At 33.3% G+C, this 23,984-nt stretch overlaps 1 protein-coding gene and 1 long non-coding RNA gene across 8 annotated transcripts; one reads left to right on the top strand and one right to left on the bottom strand.

Moving 5' to 3' along the window:
- Nucleotides 1-877: 877 nt before the first annotated feature.
- Nucleotides 878-8,396, bottom strand: LOC148596422 (uncharacterized). 7 transcript variants are annotated; one of them, XM_088564568.1, is made up of 2 exons: nt 8,333-8,396; nt 878-3,249 (listed from the first exon to the last, which is right to left on the bottom strand). In XM_088564568.1, the coding sequence occupies exon 2, from the start codon at nt 3,160-3,162 to the stop codon at nt 961-963; it is 2,202 nt and encodes a 733-aa protein (XP_088420694.1). In that variant the 5' UTR covers nt 3,163-3,249; nt 8,333-8,396; the 3' UTR covers nt 878-960. The 7 variants fall into 7 exon arrangements, with proteins under 7 accessions (XP_088420694.1, XP_088420696.1, XP_088420693.1 ...); XM_088564570.1 differs by lacking the exon at nt 8,333-8,396 and adding an exon at nt 8,206-8,317; XM_088564567.1 differs by lacking the exon at nt 8,333-8,396 and adding an exon at nt 7,341-7,439.
- A 4,090-nt stretch (nt 8,397-12,486) lies between these two features.
- On the top strand, nt 12,487-15,393 carry LOC148596421 (uncharacterized). The gene is made up of 2 exons (XR_015919259.1): nt 12,487-12,995; nt 13,704-15,393. It is a non-coding gene; the product is annotated as an uncharacterized LOC148596421 (long non-coding RNA).
- The last annotated feature ends 8,591 nt before the right edge of the window (nt 15,394-23,984 follow it).

Here is a 23,984-nt window from a genome sequence, read left to right as displayed (position 1 = left end):
GGACCATATTTGAATGGAGAGGTTTTGCAGGAACAGTCAGGTGGTTTAGCCTTGAAGTTCTCAATTTCGAAGTTCTACAATAGCCTTTTATAATAATCTCGCATTAACTGACAGGCAAATTAGTTGAAAATGCACGAACATACTGTAGCCAGTAAATTGACGGTAAGCTACTTTTTTATTTTGTATTTACAGTGTTAACGGTAACACACATTTTATTCTTGGAACATTCTATTACTTTAAAAGTGATTTACTTTGCGTTAAACTTACTTTTTAATACTGTGCTCACCCTAACCCTAACCCTTACGTCTTGAAACGCACCTAAGGCATACCGGCAATTGCAATATTTATATTTTTACGTATGTGGCAACAACTGGGTTGATGCCAATGTTGGTACCCAAAACTTCCAAAAAGGTATTCACCAGCTTAGTAGTAAGACTTTCCTGGTCCCATTTATTTTATCGATTATCTAATGATATTGTCAGTATTGTAAATTCCAAACATTGATGTTTCATTATCTGCATTACACTTTTCAAAACTTAACTCTTTCAGATTTGGATATTTTTATGGCCTTTAGTACATCACTTGTTCAATGTTTTTTTTGAACTTAAATATTCCTATTTTTGGGGTTCAAAAGCTGATAATGTATAGCACACTGAAATTAATAAGAGTGGCATTTTTTGGGGGGTATTTTTATAGTATTTTTGCGACTAGAGTATAAGAGTAATCAAGGAAACCAAGGTTATAGTGGTAATCAAAAAATGTAATCCAGGAACAAAAACCAGACATGGGAAACAGACACACACAACAAAGAACACAAAGTTATTAAAATCATACATGCAAAGTAAAAGAAGCAAATGCGCATATGCTCGAAATCACAAAGGTAAACTGTTTTTTATTCAATAAATCAATTTAATCGAATCTAAATAGATATGAAAAATGTAATATTTCGTGCAAGTAACATCACGACCAAAAATATAAATTATCATCTGAATCTTTACGAAAGGCTTCTTCTTCCGCTTTTTGTGATTTTGCATTGTTCATATCTAGGCATCGTTGCAACACTGTTTTGTCGTTACAGTTACTACATTCCAGAACTTTAAAATTCAATAAAAATAATCTACAGAAAAGTAATGTTCGTGGTGATTGAGTTTTCCTCCATGAGGAATTATTATCGGTTGCAAAGGAATAAATATCTCCTGCAGCACGTTCACCTTTCATTGGTGGTTTATGAAATTCAATTCCTTCTTGTTGTAATGCAAAGGCGAGTTGAACGTCTTCACCTGTAAATGTTGTTAGATAATTCATCGCGATATAAAAAAATAAATATTGTCTTGGTAATGTCCAACTATGACCAACAAAATCACATTTACCTGTGCGATCCTTTTGGACTAATATGTTAGCCTTTAAATCAATCCGTTCAAATATCCTACAGTTTGCACCTACAACAGCAAAATTATGCTTTCGTGAATATTGAAGACTGTATTCAAGCCATTGTTTTTTAGCGTATACATCATCATCCCATATCGAAACATAATCTTCTTTCTGCATAAATGCGACATGAAATCTCCAATGAAATCTTAAGTTTTTACTTGCGGCGATGTGCTGGAAGTCTATGTTTTTGAATTTAATTTGATACTCCTTAATCACGGATGAGACATTCAGAAAATGTCCGTTTTGTACAATAACTACTGTTTTGGGAAGATAGGTCTGACTGACAACATCAGTAAGCTGCTTTGAGAGGCTGGTACGTTTATATACACTGAGAATAACAGCAACTGTTGGAAGCGTTGATTCTTTAAGATTGTTTTTAACATGTTGAACAGATGAATTTATGTTATTCTTTCCAATTCTGCAGTGAGGAAATTCATATAGATCACGAAGAGTTGCAGACCAATTACTCTGGCATGGTAAATCAACTTTTTGTGAAAGATCTGAATCGAATGTTTTTAATATGTCAATAATCTTTCCCGAAGCACTGCCATCCCCAAATGGTAAGTTTTGTCTAGAAACTTGTAATGTATAATTTGTATATAAAAACTGTTCGATTTTTATCGGGAGATTTGTTTTATTAACGATAAAAGCAATTCCTGATTCAATCGACTCAGTCCTCTCAGTCAAATTTCTAAGAACCAATAGAGGTGTCTTATACCAAGTTATTTCTTCCTGAATCCCACCAGAATCAGATATAACAAGTTTCGCATGCTTAAGCATCCAATGTAGCTCCTCATAAACAAGAGGTTGTATGCATAGAAACCGTTCGTCTTTTTTACAAATCTTTCTGGCAGCCTTTTGTGCATTGGGGTTCGGGTGCACAGGTAATACAAATAAACAGTCAATACACTTTGAACGGAAAATTGATGCATAAAAATCATCGAAATAAATTGTGTTTTCACGTCTATGAAGTGTAACTAGTACAAATCTTTTCATCTGATATGTATCTAGAATTTTTGGTTTCTTCAGAAGACGGTTGTCTTCTAAATATTTTGTTGCGTCAATGACAGTATTACCTGTAATAAATATTTTATTTTTATCGATTCCTTCATTCATCAGATTTTTAGCATTTGATACTGTAGGTGCAAAATTAATTGAAGCTATAGAAGAAATAGTTTTTCGATTGAATTCTTCAGGAAAAGGTGCGTACATGTCAAACGTTCGAAGACCAGCCTCTATATGCGCCACCCTAATTTTTCTATGAAATCCTACTATTGCGATTGCTAACGCTGATGATGTATCTCCTTGTACGACCCATATATCATTTTTATTTGAATCCAGTACGTCGGCTTCTAACAACATTTTTCCTAGCAGCATATTAAGTGATTGTTTCTTTTGAAATGTTTTAGAAAATCGTATGTCAACTGACACATTGAACAACTTAAGAAACGGGTCTATCATATCATCGTGCTGTCCAGTAAAAACTGTCTTCATTACAAAGTTATTAGATCTACGTAACAGTATTATCAATGGAGCCATTTTGATAATTTCTGGCCTGGTGCCAAAGAAAATGAAAATTCGTCTACATGTATCTGATTTTAGATCCCACTTTGTTTTTACATCTTTTGCGACAAAGTTCGTTTCGCTATACTGTAATTGCCATATACATAAGGGAAATACTAAAACCGCAAAAGACACAACAATAAGCGTTGAAACACGTAATCTCCTCATTTCGCCATTAAATTGATAAACCTCGCAATTGTGCAATATTCTGAAAGAATATGGTCTTCTTCTTAACTTGTATTGTATTTAAGATGTCTAGAAAAGAAAATATGTGGATAATATGGAATATTGTATAATGCAAAAAAAAGGGTTTGAAAAGAATGTTGTTTGCACAAGGATTTAAATTATGAAAAACCAATTACGCAATTTTATCTAACATTGAATGACACTCATTCTCCCTAAGGATCAAACTGGGTCGGACATCCATAGTAACAGATTTTGACGATATTTTGTGAACATGCTACATACGTCATATGAACTTTAAAATTATGCAGTAATCTGTTATGGAAACAATGTTTCATTTTTCGGAATTATTTGACGGCCTTTATAGAGGTGTTGTGTAATAATAATGTGATAAATTGATACGAAAATGACTTTATGTTCTGTACTCATTTCATAAGTGATACAATATGTTACTTGCCTACTATGAACATATCTTGACCAAAAATAGATCAAGAAGAAAATCTTTGTGATGTGGAATTATTCCACAATACACTGCCACGCAATAAGAAGACACAATAAAGTCAGGCAGAGATCGATGCATATATTAAGTCGTATTCAAAATCCACAGTAGGAATGCAGTTATTTCAGCCATTTCCACTGGTAAGTTGACACAAGCATAATTAGATATTTTTAATTAATGGAGGAGATACCGGAATTCAAGGTCCTAAATTGTTGATGATGAGCGAAAGTGGGAGTTCCTAAGGGATGAAAGAGTAATCAAGGGAACCAAGGTTATAGCGGTAATCAAAAGAATGTAATCAAGGGACAAGATCATTGAAAAATATATGTTTCTCAATGTCCATACATGTAGGTAGAAAGGGTCAGGAATTTGATATTTAGACAATGACACTTGCTACTCGGTTCAGTGTCACTAATTAGTGAAGAAAATATGCGAAGATAGGTACATCTTGGTAAAGTCACATTCAATAATTAAAAATGGCAGTTTTAGCTTGATCTAATATTTATCTCTAAGATGATATGAAATTATATATTCAAAACCCCAACCGTATTTCAAATTAGACCACAATTTTGGGAAATGTTAAGTATAGTGAATCAAGAACTTTGGGACAGGGATCCAATACCTTAATTTTATTTCTCTTTATTATCAAACATTGAGTTTATGACTTTAACTGTGCATTATAAGACCAAATGGCCGTATGCTACAGGGTAGGATTTGGAAGTCTAAAAATTATTAAGACATTTAATCCGAAATGACACTCCATATATTTGGTCACAATACACACGTACAGCACATGCATAGGTGTACATTATCCATGTAGAAATCAAAATCTGAATGCAGTAATGCTGATTTTTCCGAGGGTCTGATAAAATACTGATGTAGCCATGCCATTGTGGTTTATGTATTGTTTCACGATACAATTATTTTTTTTCTTTAATACAGCTTAAACAATGTAATGTGGCTACAGCTGTAAACATTTTTATAGATTAATATTACATGTTTTTTGGCAGAAATGAGCAAATTGTAGCCTGGACCTCCCTTTTACCTTTTTCAAATTAGCAATGTTCAAATCTGAATATATATCCTATAGACCCAATTAAAAAAAAATCCATACCTACCGACCTTATTTTTAAGGTGTAATACTGGAAACACACATAATTTGTTTGCTTTAGAAAAATTACAGCATACATTTACTTGTACATGTAGCTAATATGTTTCCACCTTCTTTCTTGGTAAAGACGGAAGATGGCTACTACTATCCAAGACCTATGATAACTAAAATGTGCGTTTTGGTTTATGATCATATCTTAGATATTGGAAAGAATTTGCATGGATAAAAGCCACTTTGTAATACTTTACGCATACATTTTTTTAAAATAAAATATTCTGATTGCACAAAACCTGCATCTGTTTGGTATCTTCAAAATCATAGCACATGATTATAAAGAGTTATTTTCATATGGGTACAATGAAATTACCCGACGGTTTAAAAAATAGACATATAGTGGGAATATCTTTTACTGTCTACATATTCACATTCTCCGCAGTTGTCATACACCTGACAGGGCTCGGGAAAGCTCCCTGATCTTGTGAATATCCCAAAATTGGGTCGAGAAATGTAAATTTTGCTATATGTTCACATGTGAATCAATTTAGAAATTATAATTTTATAATTTTATATTATAATTTAGAAAATATCCAAATACATTTGGACGCACGCATCAGTAAATATGCATTTTATCTCGAACAAGTGATTATAGATAATGGCAATTTACACACATGGACGGATTTGCATTTGTAAATGTACATATATGCAAATAACATTTACATATATTTATTCTAATCAAGAATCAAATATTTTATTTTTATTTAAAAAAAATAGCTATTTGTTCAGACTATAGAAAGCTGTTGAACTAGCAAGAGTTCCAGAAGATTTAGTATTTCACACAGTACTAATTGGAAAAAAATCCTTACCCCTGCTTCAGCCTCAGCTTTAGCTGCACCACCATCTAAGCAGCCTAAGATATTGATCCTATACCTTAGTTAACTTTCTTTAAACAAATTGAATGAGGCTTAAAATTTCACATTTATATATCAATTCTGATACATGGTATTACATACATGTACAATATCGAAAACCTAAATTTAAATATTCCACTTTCCACAATGGAGTCACTATTTTCCTCCATTGTAACTCCTCCATGTCTCCAACGATGTAAAACCTTAGATAGCATTGCTTCATTTCAATACTTATAATACAGAGTTTGGGGTATAAAAGGAACACCCCGTCTATCTTTCTGTCTACCCATCTGTCTGTCCATATTTCTTGCAAGTGCATCTCTTCTTAAATCACTCAAGGGAATTTGATATAAATTACATAGGAAGCTTGAACATCATATGTGGATATGCATGAAAGAATACAATTACTATCAGAGAACTCCAAAGGGAAATAATCTAATTCAAGTTTTTTTAATTCAAGCATCGAATTCATGTAGAAGGACCCATACTAAAGCAAGATTAAACTTGCATTGAAATATCGTAAAATTGTTCTAAAAAAATATTTGAAATTTAATTAGAAACATCCCATTAGTTTGGATGGCCTGTGCAGAGAAATTAATCAAAATTTCATTTTTATAGGATATAAGTAACCGTTTTAGTCAGATACTTTTATTAGAAGTCAAAAATCAGTTGTATCAGAGGAGAATTGGAAGCCTGAACTCGTTTCTAGCCACATCTGTTGTAGCCTAGGTAAATGAAAAATCTAATTCTCGGCGAGACTCATCTAAAAGAACTCAGAAAAGATGTGATACGAAATCTTTGCAATGCATGGTAGCTGTGTGTGAAGCCGTTAGTTCAGGAGATAGTGACAAGTAAGAACAATTCAAATCCATCATTTCAATGGAGTTACCTCTCTAACTGATTGAAAAAAAGCTCTTGTTATGATAGATGCAAAAATAAGGCAGAAAAATAGAATGAAAGTTTTTCGAGGTCTCACCTTAACTTTGACCTTGACTGTTGACCTTGAATTGTGTAATTTATTTCAAGCATGATCTAGAAACCTCAAACCTGATTGGCACACACAAAGATACCATTAAAATTCAATATCACATGGTATACTTTACACCTCTCAAAAGATATCGGGTTTCTTAACCGGTGATACGATATATATGATGTAGTTAAACGCAAATACAAGTGATAAAAAAAACTAAAGAACTAATAATCACAAATGAAAGAAACATATTGAATAATACATGAGTATGCAAGGTCAAGAATAAACAAAAAAAAATGGAAATGGCCTTTAATTTTCTGACTTGCTACAGGCAATTCAAAGTGAAACGGTGGGATAAACCAGGTTTAAATGCCTAGAAAAACCTTGTGCTACCATAATAGCCTCACAAATTCTAATGTATAACTTGTCTTTGAGATTTTCTTCAGAAGAGAATGAACACTGTAATGGCAAATATCATGAAATATTAACATGAAGTTATCAGTAGTAAAACATTGATATATGGTAATTTTACTATTATTAATTTGAATAAATCCTTAAATAATTAATTCGAGTAGTGAAAGAAGAGTATTTGCTTATTATGACATGATGTGCATGTATTTCAGTTGATCAAGAAATCATTTTTCTGTCTGTTAATATCAAAATAATTAAAAATACCAGTTATAGTAATATTTCAATTACGGTATTCTGTACATCTCAAAAAGTAACCTTTCATCAACAGCATATGAACCAAGTACTTAGGATAAAAAAAATGTTAATCATTTATACTTTTACAATTGTAATCATTGTGACCAATCTAAGCATTATTTTGTGAGCAATATCTTATCATGAGTGCTGTACCATTGACGACAATTTACCGTGATTAACACAAGTATGGCTGTTTTATACCAATATTAATAAAAGCATCGATGGACTTGACTTCTTTATGAGCAGCTTGGCGGTTGTTTCTAGAAAAGCAGAAGACGCTTACCCTACCAGTTCAACTAGTCCATGCTCCCAGTTTTAAGTGGAGTCCGAGTTGCTCATTAACTGTTTTTACTTTACATGTATTTTTTTGGGTTACTTTAAGTTCATTGCTTTGTTTGTCTGTTTCCATATCCGGTCTTTGTCCCTAAATTACATTCTATTGATTTCCGCTAGAATCTTGGTTCCCTTGATTACTCTTTGAGAAGGGAAGATGAAATTAAAGCAATAAAACTAATAAAGCAATACAACTAATAAACTTTACGTCAGACGTACGTTTATAAACTCAATATTTTTTATTGAATTATATTTATTATATTAAAGCAATAAAACTAATAATCTTTACTTTAGACGTACGTTTATAAACTCAATATTTTTATTGAATTATATGTATTATATTGATACCTTGTTCATACTGTCGCTTTGGAAAATAATTGAAAAGATTTTAAGAATGGCTTGTTAACATACATAACCTATGTACAGACAGAACTATCATATACAATAAATGACACGTAGACAAAGGTGGTGTTTTTCAAAAGGAGTATCAAGAACTACAAACCCACATATTTCTTTCTATATATTTTTTTTTACAAAAATATTCTGTAATACTGTTTGTTTGTTTGTTGGGGTTTAACGTCCGAGCAGCGATATTTCAGCTATAATCAGACGTTCTGTAATACACTTACTTTTCTGTACAACAAAGAAATGAAGGTACTGTTAATTCAATTTATTTTGTATTCTTGAATATTTAACGCATGATTGATAAATAAAAAAAAACATCATATAATATCTTGATCCATAGAACATCTAATATGGTATATAATAACAAGGAGGACCGATATGTTCATCATTGATTTGTACCATTTAAAACAATTGGATGCTTGAGTAATATTATTGTATTAGCTGGTGATATAAAACAAATCTAATACAATCTGTGAAATTCTTTATTTATACAATATAAATGATATTTTATCTTCAGTTTTCAGCTACAAAACAAAATCATGCATACCAATCGCTTCATAAATTACAGAAAACATTGCCGACAATGTTAAATACCGTCTTTAACACCTAAGCACACTCATGGTTTACTAAGGTATTTTCCATTTCTTCTGTTCATTATTTTGTTTGTCACCTTGTATTACTTATGTTTGTTTGTTTGTTTGTTTGTTTGTTGGGGTTTAACGTCCGAGCAGCAATATTTCAGCTATATTCAGACGATGAACATGAAATAGATGATAAAATGAACATGAAATGATGATGAAATGAAAAAGGGATGGGACACAAGGACAATGGGGGGGGGGGAGGATCGACAAATTTTGATTGCCACTGGAGGTAGGGAGAGGTGGGTAGGGTCGGGCAATTTGGCCCCCTGTGACGGAGCCCTATGGTTCCTACTCCGGGAGAATACCACAGTAGGGTTCTTTAACGTGCGAGGAACGTGGCATCTTTCCCAACACGGTACACCACTTTGGTTTGCGGTCAGGCTTTCCGTATTATAGCCTGACAATCCCAGCATGTAACACGCCAGGGGTACCCCATTCCACCACCTTGGGCACACCTCCCAGTTGCTCTGTGGGCAGAGCGCCCTAGCCCCCCCCCGCTAGGGTTCTGAGCACTTTTTTAGTCGCCTTTTACGACAAGCTTAGCGCTGCCGCAGGCCTATTCTTTTAACACCCGGACCTGCACGGGGGTGTTTTACTTATAAAAATGAAATTGCAACAAGATATATGATTTTTAATTGATGTAAAAGCGTATCAGATTGTTAATTCCTTCCTCTATTCGACGTAATAACACCTAGATAAATTGTGCTGTACTGCCATGCATCGTTAACCAAGTTAGTTCCCTGGATTTAACCTATTAGGAGGAATAACCATGACAGGGAAAACTATATTTTCATATATCCTATTTGGCAATGAAGTCTATGGCACTATATATTGAAGGTGATGTTTCAATATATATCATGATTCTACGACTTTGTGTCTTGCGGAGGGAACAATAAAAATATGCTTTGCAAAGAGACAGGGGTTCTTTTAAAATGACACGTTTTTGTCATATTTATCCTTTTTTTATGGACTTCATGTAATGTATGATACTTTAGTGGACTCCTTTTCTTAATGACTACATATGTATCACACATATTATGTTGCACTTGATATGAAACACATTTGGTTAAGATGGGTATATAAAAATGTTATTTTTTTATTACAAACAAAAACCAAAAAAAAACAAAAAATCATATTTTCTAGCACTTCCATCATTTTGATTTTTTCAAATGTTGTTATCGTTAACATATATTTGTTAGAGGATCAAATTAACGATACTTGTCACAACAAATCGATATTGTTATTAATGTATGAAATGATAAATTAAATGAAGATGACCTTACTGAGATTTCCTGTGGTCATTTCCGTTAGTAGTGATACTTGTGATTCCTATGCTATCCGTTTATAGAAAGAGTAATCAAGGGAACCAAGGTTATAGCGGTAATTAAAAGAATGTAAACTGGGAGCATGGACCAGGTGCACTGGTAGGGTAAGCGTCCTCTGCTTTCCTAGAAACACCCGCCGAGTTGCTCTTGAAAAGTCAAGTCCGGGGTAGATAAACGAGGAAAGGAAAATTATGACCCGTTTTATAAATCAGTTTTCATGGTGCCGATGGATACATCATAACGATCCACGAGTTCATGATGACGACCATAAAACTTCTGTACTTGTAGCAACATAACCCTGTTCCAGAAGCCTATTTGTTAGAGTTCTTGCGCGATACAAAAGGTCTGCGTAGTTTCGGCAGGCTCTGGCATAACGTATGAGTTGTGATATGAACACTCCATATGCAGGAGCCGAAGGGATGTTGCTACAGATGAAAGGAAAGTTGACAATTCTGAATGAAAAGTCATCACGTTTGTCGTAAAGTTTGGTCAATAGGTTTTCTTTACCATCGATTTCTAAGTGTACGTCAAGATATGAGGCTGACTTCACAGTGTCTGTAGTATCCTTTATCTCAAGTTCTTTTGGGTAGATGCGATGTATCAAATCCCCGAAATTAGGATTGTTTGAAGATAATACGTCATCTATATAGCGGAAACTGAGATTGAAGGATCTAGCCAAACGATATTCTTTCTTTCTGATCAAATCAGCTATAAAGTAAGACTCATAAGAGTGAAGAAATAGGTCAGCAAGTAAAGGAGCGCAATTTATTCCCATTGGAATGCCGACCGTTGTTGAAAAACACGACCACCACACTGGTTGTGAGTATAGAAGTTAAAAGTTTTAAAGGGGTTTGGTGGTACATTTTGCAGATCCAGCTATGAAACGTTTTATTGTATGGATTCTTGTGAAGTTTAGGAATCCAGTACATAGACGGTAAATCACAATCATCGTCCTTGGTACAGACACCAAAAGAGGATAGCACAGATTTATGGTTTTCCACAATCTCTTCTTTGAAGAGTGTGGTAGCAGTATAGGTCTTATCACTGCTATTATTTTCTACGTCTACCTCTGATAATAAACATTTGATATAAAACATTTTGCAGACAAAAACAATGTTGTTTTGTTCTAATATACACTAATGTAACGAAAGCTCTCCATTCTAAAGTACATTTATCCTTTGCTTGTGATTGGTGAACGATCTGATCATTCTAACCAGAGGATTACATATTACAATAAACAAATCTGTACATATTAATGAAAAGATGCCAACTTTATAATGATGTGGACAAGAGCCAACACTACGAGAACATTTCTTAAATAGAAAGCTCTTCTAATGCTTTGACCTCGTGCAGGTCCGGGTGTCGAAAGAATAGGCCTGCAGCAGCACTAAGCTTGTAAAAGGCGACTAAATAGTGCTCAGAACCCTAGCCGGGGCTATGGGCTCTGCCCACAGAGCAACTGGGTTGTGTGCCTCAGGTGCTGATCGGGCGTTTAACCCCAACAATCAATCAATCTAATGCTTTGAACAGAGCCAGTTCTCCTTACAGTTCTATTAGAACCAACTTTATCATAACAGGTTTAGACTTAGTTGTCCAGCTCTGGTAAAGAGTAATCAAGAGAACCAAGGTTATAGCGGTAATCAAAAGAATGTAATCCAGGGACAAACACCAGACATGGAAAACAGACATTCACAACAAAGAACATTAAGTAACTAAAATCATACATACAAAGTAACAAAAGTAAATGAGCACCTCGGACTCCACTAAAAACTGGGAGCATGGACCAGGTGCACCTGTAGGGTAAGCGTCCTCTGCTTTTCTAAAAACACCCGCCGAGTTGCTCATAAAAAGTCAAGTCCGGGGTAGACAAACGAGGAAAGGAAAACTATGACCCATTGAATACATCAGTAAACGTGTCAGAAGAGCTTGCTTTTGAACTGTTCTATTACACGTTTACATTCATTTTTTTTGGCAGCTTGTATGAGAAGTTACAACAGATCATATCTGTAGGCCTACAAAGTTCGAGTAAATTGCAATATCTACAGTTTTATACTCAATATGTACATGTATAGGAAATAATTAGATAAAAGAAGTGATGCAAAACTAAGCAAAAATGTTTTTAAGAAGAGCCTATATACAGTATTTGCTCTTCAAGATTAAATAATTTGTCTATCAGATCCATAGTTTTTCCAGTTGAACATTAATTTACAGAATCCAGAACATGCAGCTAATTTTCTTTAAAATTTGGCAAAACTAGTTCAAGGACAGGACATACAGCAATACCGACAAGTCTTTTGGAAGGTCTACATACGTAGTAATGTTCAGCAAACGAATTTCTTTATATCCTTAATTTGTGTTGAACACAATTTCGTAACACAAATATAACATATCGAAACGTCACATCTGCCTATATTTTTCTGCACTAAAAAATTATTACTCATTCAAAACAAAACAAGGAAATATTTATATGTAAACAAACACATAAGTAGGTAGCCAGGTTGAATAAACTTCTTTTACTTCCGGTTTTTATTCTTTCAACAAATTTCAACATATTTGTCATGTATAGTAGACAATGTTTTTGCTACATCGGGGTCTTTGAAAACTGATGTAGCCTTGGCACTCATTGACCTACTTAAAACTTTCATTCGTTTCAAAATTGAAGACCTCACGGCATTTAACCACTCTGACAGAGAATCAATGTCTTCTTGTTCTCGTTTTATCCATTTTCTTGCATAGTACTCGACGGCATCAATAAGTACTTTAAAGTTATAATTCCAATTTATGGAGTGTGGTTCACGGTACTTGGGGCCTTTAGGAAGAATATTACGTAGAGATTCATTTTCGATAATGGCTAAATCTCCCGTAATGACGTCACCAGAAGGACCATATTTGAATGGAGAGGTTTTGCAAGAAGACATAATGTATGTATATATAAGGTATTAAACATCATACATGAGTATTTTTACGAAATTTATAATTGTATTAAACAAATAAAACATTTATCTTGAAATATGTATATTGCTTTCAAAAACTAGTTGGAACTACAATGTTTGAGTTTATTATTAATCTTACAAGTAGATTTGTTGAAGAGGTAATTCGATGTGCTTCTTTTTCGTCTAAACGCCAGGATATGTGTTATTGTTATTATACGATTGGCGTTTTGGTGATTTATTACGACTGACCAGTTCCTCTTATCACTGATGATATTTTCGAACAGATGAATAATTTGATACAAATTTTCATTTTGGAGATTTGTGCATCATTAATCGCCACAATTCGAATCTCCTTGGTGAAATACCCTAGACAATCAGTTTTATATCTAATAGTTTGAGCTTGGATTCAAAAATATCAGATCACTGTAAAGTCTTATGTGTCTAAACATTTCTTTAATAAAAACGATTCAAATACTGATGTGTTAGGTAATGAATTTTAGCATATATTACACTCTACATGACTCCTTTTTTACACAAGTTTAAAGTTTAAGATTTGTTTGTTTAATAAAACCAATTGTGTTTCATTTCTGCATTACACAATATGTATCAATAATTTTATTTCATAACCCCCCAAAAAATGTAAAAAACAAAACAAAAACAAAACAATATAAATTAAATTTACTTTTCTATTACTAGGTTGAGATAGAAAAGTCAGAGAGCAATTCGCTATTTTGATTGGAAAGCTTTTTACAACAAAATCGCAAATCACGAAATTAGTAGCCTCATCAAGTTGTCGTATTGTGTCTGAAGTCATTGTAATTTTGAAAGATGTTATAGTCTCTTTATCAATGTCAACAATTTTCGATGAAGGATTTTACGAACAACCTGCATCTAATGTGACCGCAAAAACATTTATTTATACCCTAGAAATTATGGTGTGTATTTGCAATTTCACAAAAATGAATGGTTTATTGTTTTCAATATTCATCCTTTTTTTTTCTTTTGATGTATTTCTGTTTAATTAGTGGCACGTATCCAGTTGAAACCTTCAGATAACAGGAAGCATGACATTTTAAGGTGGAAATCAATACAGGGCTCTTACATCGGACAATTAATATCATGGAAAGATGGATCATGGACGAATGCGTCATCGAATTGCAATGTTCAAAAAGACTTTATCAAAGCAAATCTTAAATATCCTAAAGGAACAACACTTTTTGTTCACCCAAAAGTATTTGATGTTCATGTTTCAAATGCAATATTAACCCGCCGGGGATATGAAGAATTTCACAATAAAACACTATCCTCTTATTTATCAAAATACAAACATTCAGTCTTTATTGACATAGGTGCAAATTTTGGAGTGTATTCAATTTCACTTGCTTCACTTGGACACACAGTTATTTCAATTGAATGCCCCCCAATTTAATGTTGACCGCCTCTGTGCATCGATGCGATATTCGAAAGACAGACCTTTACACATGACAATTATTGTTAACGCAGCGTCCTCTATGAACACAAAAGTAGGAATTCACAAATGGAAAGGTGATATGGGCGGGACCTACGTTAACTCTGATAAGAATAATACCGATTTGATAATCGATACTGTTAATCTGGATGATTTACTTGATATATTTGATATCAGCGATGCTATTTTGAAGATAGATGTAGAAAAGTCCGAAGATTAAGTATTGAAAGGAAGCTACGATGTTTTCAAAAAAGTAAAAGTGCATGCAGTTCAACTGGAATTCAACAAAACGTTTATTTAGAAAGCGGCAAATTTATAGTTGATTTCTTAGATTTATATGGTTTAAAACCACAAGTTCCAGCTAATCTTCGAAATGATTATAAATCTTGGACAAGCCAAAATATTATTTTGTAAGAGAATATAACTAAATAGTACTAACTATCTGCGTTGATATGTTACTATATAACTTTCTAAATATACACGGACAGTATGATATTCTCAATAAGCATCTTATACATTATATATGTATCTCCGTAAACTATGAAAATTCTAATTCTTGTGTCTGAAGTTATTGATATTTTAAAGATATTTTTATATTTATTTTTATATAATTTACAATTATTGATGATAATCCTGATTATAAATGTATTTCTATCACACATTAACAGAAAATCTGCATAAATGATTACTGCAATATTATATCATTAGTACTGTAGAAAAGGCTTTGAACGACCATGCGGTTCTTCACACAATCAGAGATTGTCTTACGTTTTTGTAAAATATATTGACGTCTCAACAAAAGACCTTTAAGATTTTCTACAATAAATCAATTTCAGCTGAGAAAATATGAATATCAGATATAGACTGTATGACTTGCTAGACTTGTCCAAACATTTTTAAATAAACATACCAGCTATTTTATTTCACGTCACATGACTTTAGACTTGTTCGTATTTTATAAAAGTGTATGAATATTATGTAGTATGATACAGTTGGATCATTTGAGAACTGACATCACTTTAATATAGATAACCCTCTTAGTTAATTCCCTTTTCAATTACTCTTAAACACATGTATTTTAACACTTATAGGTGTAATGAATATGTTATATTTCACCCTAGAAGAACTGGTCTACTTATGGTATTACATATTATTATACCTTTAAAGAATAATAACTTTGATGTTAATAACCTAGTTGAGATAAGTGGAACCAGCCTCAGAACCATTCATAGGCTAAAAGGGACTGATCGATAGAGACGTTATTTATCATGTGTTTTGTGTCGTCCTACTAACGTACTTCTTATATAATTTGGACAACTTTTCTGGAATCAGAGTTGTCCTATCTTTTAAACTTTAGAATTTGCACAGCATATCATTTCCCAACAGACTAAAATTAGACCTTAAGCTTAACTCGTAAGGCTTACTGTAAAGTAAACTGCTTTTTGTATTATTTCTTATCAATTATTTTCAGATGAATATAATATTCAGTATTACTGCCATTTGATTTTTATATGATATTTTATTTTATACAAACTATAAGACTTTCAGCTCACTAAGCACATTATGAAGACATATGTTTCAGTAATAACAACGTGAAAAAGAATTTCTACAGCAAATAAATATTCAGTGGATCGGTAAAAATCTCGTACATGTACGGGTACTACCGTGTTGATGTAGTAAACGTCGACGGTATTTGTTTGAAAATAAGCAAACAATGATATCTAAATTATTGACATTAACAAAGACTTCGCTTATTTAGTATCGCACTTTGAACCTGCATTAGTATTGAATATATATGTGACGAAACAAAAGCAAAAAGAATTGTGGTACAAAATACCTTATGATGAAGTGCACTTTCATTGCAAATATCAACTGAACATTTTTAACAACTAATGTGATTATGAACAGTACGCAAAGTTTGGTTGGTTTATATCTTAATAGCCAGTATTTCTAAAAAAAAAATAGGCAGGCAGTAAGCGAAACAAGGGGTCTGATGATTATATATCTACCAAGGACGATGACTGTGATTTACCGTCTATGTACTGGATTCCAAAACTCCACAAGAACCCATACAAACAACATGAATTCGTGGATCGTTACGGTGTATCCATCTGCGTCATGAAAACTGATTGCAACGTTTCTTGGTTTTCCTTTCCTCTGTCGTCTACTTGACTTTTTATGAGCAACTCGGTGGGTGTTTCTAGACAAGCAGAGGACGCTTTCCTTACCGGTGCACCTGGTCCATACTCCAAGTTTTTAGTGGAGTCCGAGTAGCTCATTTGCTTTTGTTACTTTGTATGTATGATTTTAGTTACACTATGTTCTTTGTTGTGTATGTGTGTTTTCCTAGAATGGTGGATGAATGGGAAGTAATTTAAAATAAAACGTTGTCTTGGACACCATACATATACGATGACCTGTTTGCTACAGGCAAACATCCTTGGACAATATGACTTACCGTTGCAAAAGTAACATGTGTACGGTGATAGGTTGCAGCTGCCCAGAAATAACATTATACTCCGTTATATATAGATTGATTAATTGATTGATTGTTGGGGTTTAACGTCCGAGCAGCAATATTTCAGCTATATTCAGACGATGAACATGAAATGATGATGAAATGAAAAAACGGGATGGGACAGAAGGACAGTAGGGTCGACAAATTTTTATTGCCACTAGAAAAAGGGAGGGATGGGTAAGGTCGGGCAATTTAGCCTTCTGTGGCGGAGCGCAAAGGTTCCTACTCCTATCGAATACCATAGCAGGGTTCTTTAACGTGCGAGGAACGTGGCATCTTTCCTAACACGGTGCACCACTATGGTTTGCGGTCAGGTTTTCCGTATTATAGCCTGACAACCCCAGCATGTAACATGCCAGGGGTACCCCCATTCCACCACCTGGGGCATACATCCCAGTTGCTCTGTGGGCAGAGCGCCTAGCCCCCGGCTAGGTTTCTGAGCACTATTTAGTCGCCTTTTAAGACAAGCTTAGCGCTGCTGCAGGCCTATTCTATTGACACCTGGACCTGCACGGGGCGTTATATATAGATATAGATATTAAAAAGGTGGTAAAGTAAATTGAGCAAAAGTATGATAGGACAGCCAGTAAACAAACAAAAATTTCTTGGTGACAAATTAAAAACTCACATGATTTAACGGTTGGGTTAGTTTAACGGAAAATTGATTAAGTTGGTTACTTACATGTTATTAATGGCATTTAAAAAAGCCCAAATTACCCAACAGTGATAGCACCATGCGTTATCTGAAACGAGGTAGACCTGTTCTATATTACAATTTTTGCAATTGAGGGTAACCTTAAGTTGTTGTAGCTAGAATGAAGGCGATGGGAAACCAATTATGTTATCTTGATTCCAGTATATGCTCCCTAGTCTTTGTGTTGAAAAAATAAATACAAAAAAAAGATGATAGTAAAACGATCTGTTTTTTACTACGCAGACTTTTTGTATCGCGCTAGAACTCTAACAAATAGGCTTCTGGAACAGGGGTATGTTGATACAAGATTGAAGTCATCACTACAGAAGTTTTATGGTCGTCATCATGAACTCGTGGATCGTTATGGTGTATCCATCAGCACCATGAAAAATGATTTATTCAACGGGTCATAGTTTTCCTTTCCTCGTTTATCTTCCCCGAACTTTACTTTTTATGAGCAAATCGGTGGGTGTTTCTAGAAAAAGCAGAGGACGCTTACCCTACCAGTCACCTGGTCCATGCAGTTTTTAGTGAAGTCCGAGTTGCTTATGTATGATTTTGGTTGCTTTGTGTTGTTTGTTGTGTATGTCTGTTTTCCATGTCTGGTCTTTGTCCCTGGATTGCGTTGTTTTCATTACCGCTATAACCTTGGTTCCCTTGATTACTCTTTACCATATTAATTATCAAATTTGTGCATTACATGTACATTTGATGTTTACAATGTACAGGTAATTCAATTTACAGGTGATTAGAACCATGTTACAAAAAAAGGTACAAAAGTACACATTTTGTTGTATGTAATATACTGTTTTGTACCTTTAAATATTGTTTCGTACGTTTGTAGCTGTTCTTATGAAATAACATTGTATGGAACAGTCGAAAACCAGAGCAAATTATTTATAATGGTCACTATTAAGACAGAAAGTTTCAAATTTACTTAAAAGTATATTGAAAAATTTGGAAGGACTCTTATTATATACTATACAGATTAAATAAAATCAAATTATCAAATAAAGGTGCTTTAACCAGGGCTATAACAAACATGACGGTGGAGTGCCATCTTCATCCCATTGTGACTCTTTTTTTAATATCAGAATAAATATTTATTAAATAATTGTTATAATATTACCAAGAATCCAAGCTCTGCAAGATGCTTCCTGTATAGGCTACTAACTAACCAGGAAAAGTAGCTAGCAGTAGTATAAAAATATTTTTCAACCTACGTAAACATTGATCAAACGTTGTCTTCCTTTTTTTTCATATACTTTGTTCTAAATAAGTATATTCACATTATTTTTCTTTTGCTCGGATACATACTTCGATTTATAAATCGGAAAATGTCTATCATTGATGTAATATGTCAGGTCTTCATTGATAAGTTATGGTAGGACTATTTTAAGACGTCTTGCTTAAACGTTAGGTCTATATGGGTCTATGGTTGTTAATGAGAGAGGGTCTTCCATTTTAAACAATAACGGTAATTGGTTTCACATCCAGTATTGAATACTTTGACTAATATGCATTTCAAATTGCACAAACATGTTCTGTAAACTTCTATAGTGTGTCCATCCAACACAGGCGCATTATTTACCTCCACATGTAATGCTGCTTTCCGGCATTCTTCTATTGTGATTTCTTCATCACAATTAGATGCGTTCTTTTTCGTTATACATCATACATTCATTGCGAAAACATTGTCATTGGTCTCGGAGTATGAAAATATTAAATATATTTTTTTTAAATTGAAGAAAAATTCTAAAACAATTTAGTTGTAATTGCTTTTACCGTACAATGATATTGCTCGGAATATGAAATGAATAACAGTATTTTTTATGTAAAAAAATGTCCATATTTGTTCTGTTTGGACCATTGTGATAAAAATACTATATTTTGAAGTAGTTAAGATATTTTAAGTAATGCGTTATCATCTTATTTGTTTAAAAAAATATTGCATTGTTAATATGAAAAGTTGTCCATTTTTATTATAAATAGTATATTGGGAAAACATTTTCACTGGTCTGGGAGTATGAAAATTTACTAAAATTGGGGTAAACTATTCTCAATTCGTAGATAATAAAGTGCGATACCATCTAATTGCTTTGAATATGAGAAGGAAGTATTTTTTTATGTGAAAAATGTCCATATTTCCTATATATGGATCATTGAGAATACATTTTCTTTGTTCAAGGGAATAAAAATACCAAAAGTTCATGAAGTATTGGTAAAAGGTACTCTATTCTGAAATAATTTAGCTATTTGAACAAATGTGATATCATCATATTTGTCTAAAATAAAAAAAAAATAATATTGCATTGATGATATGACAAATTTCCATTTTTATAATACAATGCACATTGCGAAAACGTTTTCACTAGTCTCGAGTATGAAAATATTCGAATTTTTTAAATTTGGGGTAAACTATACTAAATATTTAGATGATAGAGTATTTTTGACTTATGCTTGGAATATGAAAAGGAAGTAATTTTTATGTGAAAAAAAATGTCCAAATATGTTATATATGGATCAGTTGGAACACATTTTCCTTGTTCCCGGAGAGTAAAATATACCACAATTTCATAACGTATTAAAAAAAGTACTCTATTTTGAAATAATTTAGCTATTTTAAGTAATGCGATTCGCTTACAAACGAAAATATTGCATTGTTGATTTGAAAAATGTCCATTTTTATTGTAAGTGGTACATTGCGATACTATTTAGTGAAATATATATCTAGTCAATTTTTATTCTCAAACGACAAACAAAAAGCCATATGATCGGGAAACTTTTCCGCGACCAATTCGGAAGGCCCTTCACATTTTTGCAGTATATGTACTAATAATATACGAATGTTTGAAACGAATTATTTCCTACATGTATTATTTCCTGAATTTTTTTTTCATTGTAAAAGGAACACTGATTTTGTCACAGAAAATGAAATTAAAACGGTATTCCGTAAAATTGATCTACCATAGGAAGTATTTTTATCGTTAAATCAGAATGCAGAACCGATTTACGAAGAACGTTGCGCGATACACAAAGAACAAAGCTTGAAGTGCGCACACGAAAGACACACGCACTTGAATCACACGCTGCACGTTACACGATCCCACGAAACATGCTACAATGGGAATGTTATAAGTTTCAGGAGGTGTAATTACAAAAGAAATCTCGGCATACCGTATCTTATTCAGTACATTAATTACAAGTTAAATCACTACATATATCTTCAAACATAAATATTCATTCACAAAATACATAACGTACACATGGCAAATGTATTTGATCAACATGGCATGATATTAATTATTGCTTTTATATTGACAAAAATCTAATACAAACAAATATGTACTTTAAAGTAGAGTCAACGGTGACTTGTATTTTAATCTGTAAGCTATATTTACTTCAGTAGACAATAATCAACACGTGTTGAAAAAAAAATTAAGATTCAATATAATGTATATATTGGGAAAATGGGATTTTATCACATTGATTTGATTATACACAGAGTGATTAATTGATTGTTGGGGTTTGACGTCCGAGCAGCAATATTTCAGCTATATTCAAACGGTGAACATGAAATGGATGATGTAATGAACATGAAATGATGATGAAAGAAAAAAAAAGTATGGGACACAAGAATAATGGGGTCAAAAATTTTTTATCCCACTAGAAAAAGGGAGGGATGGATAAAGTTGGGCAATTTAGCTTCCTGTGGCGGAGCGCAAAGGTTCTTACTCCGGGAGAATACCACAGCAGGGTTCTTTAACGTGCGAGGGACGTGACATCTTTCCCAACGCGGTGCACCACTATGGTTTGCGGTCAGATTTTCCGTATTATAGCCTGACAACCCCAGTATGTAACACGCCAGGGGTACCCCATTCCACAACCTGGGGCACACATTCCAGATGCTCTGTGGACAGAGCACCGAGTCCCCGGTTTAGTTTATAAACACTATTTAGTCGCCTTTCACGGCAAGCTTAGTGCTGCTGCAGGCCCATTCTTTTGACACCCGGACCTGCACAGGGAGATTATACACAAATAATGGACAAACTTCATAAATTGTGGGATATATATTTATATTGTCAAGTCAAATACATGTGAACATTTCTACTCTAGATCTACTATGAAAGTACTTTTATTCGTGAATACAAATTGTTGGATTAGACTGTAATTCAGAGACAAAGATCGGACATGGAAAACAGACATACACAACAAAGAAAATAAAGTAACTAAAATAATACATACAAATTAAAGTAAATGAGCAACTCATAAAAACTGGGAGCATGAACTAGGTCCAACGGTTGCAGCCATGTTGATCAAATACATTTGTCATGTGTACGTTATGTATTTTGTAAATGAATATTTATGTATAAAGATATATGTATTAATTTTACCTGTAATTAATGTACTGAATAAGATACGGTATGCCGAGATTTCTTCTGTAATTACACCTCCTGAAACTTATAACATTCCCATTGTAGCGTGTAGTGTGCGTGTTTCGTGGGATCGTATAACGTGCAGCGTGTGATTCAAGTGCGTGTGTCTTTCGTGTGCGTACTTCAAGCTTTGTTCTTTGTGTATCGCGCAACGTTCTTCGTAAAACGGTTCTGCATTCTGATTTAACGATAAAAATACTTCCTTGGGTAGATCAATTTAACGGAATACCGTTTTAATTTCATTTTCTATGCCAAAATCAGTGTTCCTTTTACAATGAAAAAAAAATTCAGGAAATAATACATGTAGGAAATAATTCGTTTCAAACATTCGTATATTATTAGTACATATACTGCAAAAATGTGAAGGGCCTTCCGAAATGGTCGCGGAAAAGTTTCCCGATCATATGGCTTTTTGTTTGTCGTTTGAGAATAAAAAATGAATAGATATATATTTTACCAAATAGTATCGCAATGTACCACTTACAATAAAAATGGACATTTTTCAAATCAACAATGCAATATTTTCGTTTGTTAGCAAATCGCATTACTTAAAATAGCTAAATTATTTCAAAATAGAGTACTTTTTCTAATACGTTATGAAATTGTGGTATACTTATTCTCCTGGAAAAAGGAAAATGTGTTTCAATTGATCCATATATAACATTTTTGTTCACATAAAAATTACTTCCTTTTCATATTCCAAGCATAAGTCAAAAATACTCTATCATCTAAATAATTAGTATAGTTTACCCCAATTTTATGAAATTCCAATATTTCCATACTCGAGACCAGTGAAAACGTTTTTGGAATGTGCATTGTATTATAAAAATTTGTCATATCATCAATGCAATATTATTTTTTTTTATTTTAGACAAATATGATGATATCACATTTGTTCAGTAAAAGGCGACTATATAGTGCTCAAACCCTAGCCGGGGGCTAGGGCGCTCTGCCCACAGAGCAACTGGGATGGGTGCCCTAAGTGGTGGAATGGGGTACCCCTGGCGTGTTACATGCTGGGGTTGTCAGGCTATAATATGGAAACCCTGAACGCAAACCATAGTGGTGCACCGTGTTGGAAAAGATGCCACGTTCCTCCCACGTTAAAAAAAACCCTACTGTAGTATTCTCCCGGAGTAGGAACCATAGGGCTCCGCCACAGAAGGCTAAATTTCCCGACCCTACCCACCTCTCCCTATTTCCAGTGGCAATCAAAATTTGTCGACCCCATTGTCCTTGTGTCCCATCCCTTTTTTTTCATTTCATCATCACTTCATGTTCATTTTATCATCAATTTCATGTTCATCGTCTGAATGTAGCTCAAATATTGCTGCCCGGACGTTAAACCCCAACAAACAAACAAATAAACACATTTGTTCAAATAGCTAAATTATTTCAGAATAGAGTACTTTTTACCAATACTTCATGAATGTTTGGTATTTTTATTCTTTCTTCTCATATTCAAAGCAATTAGATGGTATCGCACTTTATTATCTAAGAATTGAGAATATTTTACTCCAATTTTAGTAAATTTTAATATTTTCATACTCCCAGACCAGTGAAAATGTTTTCCCAATATACTATTTATAATAAAAATAAACAACTTTTCATATTAACAATGCAATAATTTTTTTAAACAAATAAGATGGTAACGCATTACTTAAAATAGCTTAACTACTTCAAAATATAGTATTTTTATCACAATGATCCAAACAGAACAAATATGGACATTTTTTACATAATAAATAGTTTTATTCATTTAATATACAAAGTAATATCATTGTACAGTAAAAACATTTACAACTAAATTGTTTTAGACTTTTTCTTCAATTTAAAAAAAAACATTTAATATTTTCATACT

This window comes from Perna viridis, unplaced genomic scaffold (assembly GCF_037379345.1).
Source record: "Perna viridis isolate PV_CMFRI_1.1 ecotype Kerala unplaced genomic scaffold, ASM3737934v1 SUPER_16.22, whole genome shotgun sequence".
Classification (NCBI taxonomy): domain Eukaryota; kingdom Metazoa; phylum Mollusca; class Bivalvia; order Mytilida; family Mytilidae; genus Perna; species Perna viridis.
The sequence above is the reverse complement of the archived record's forward strand: the minus strand, read 5'-3'. Positions and strand labels throughout refer to the sequence as shown.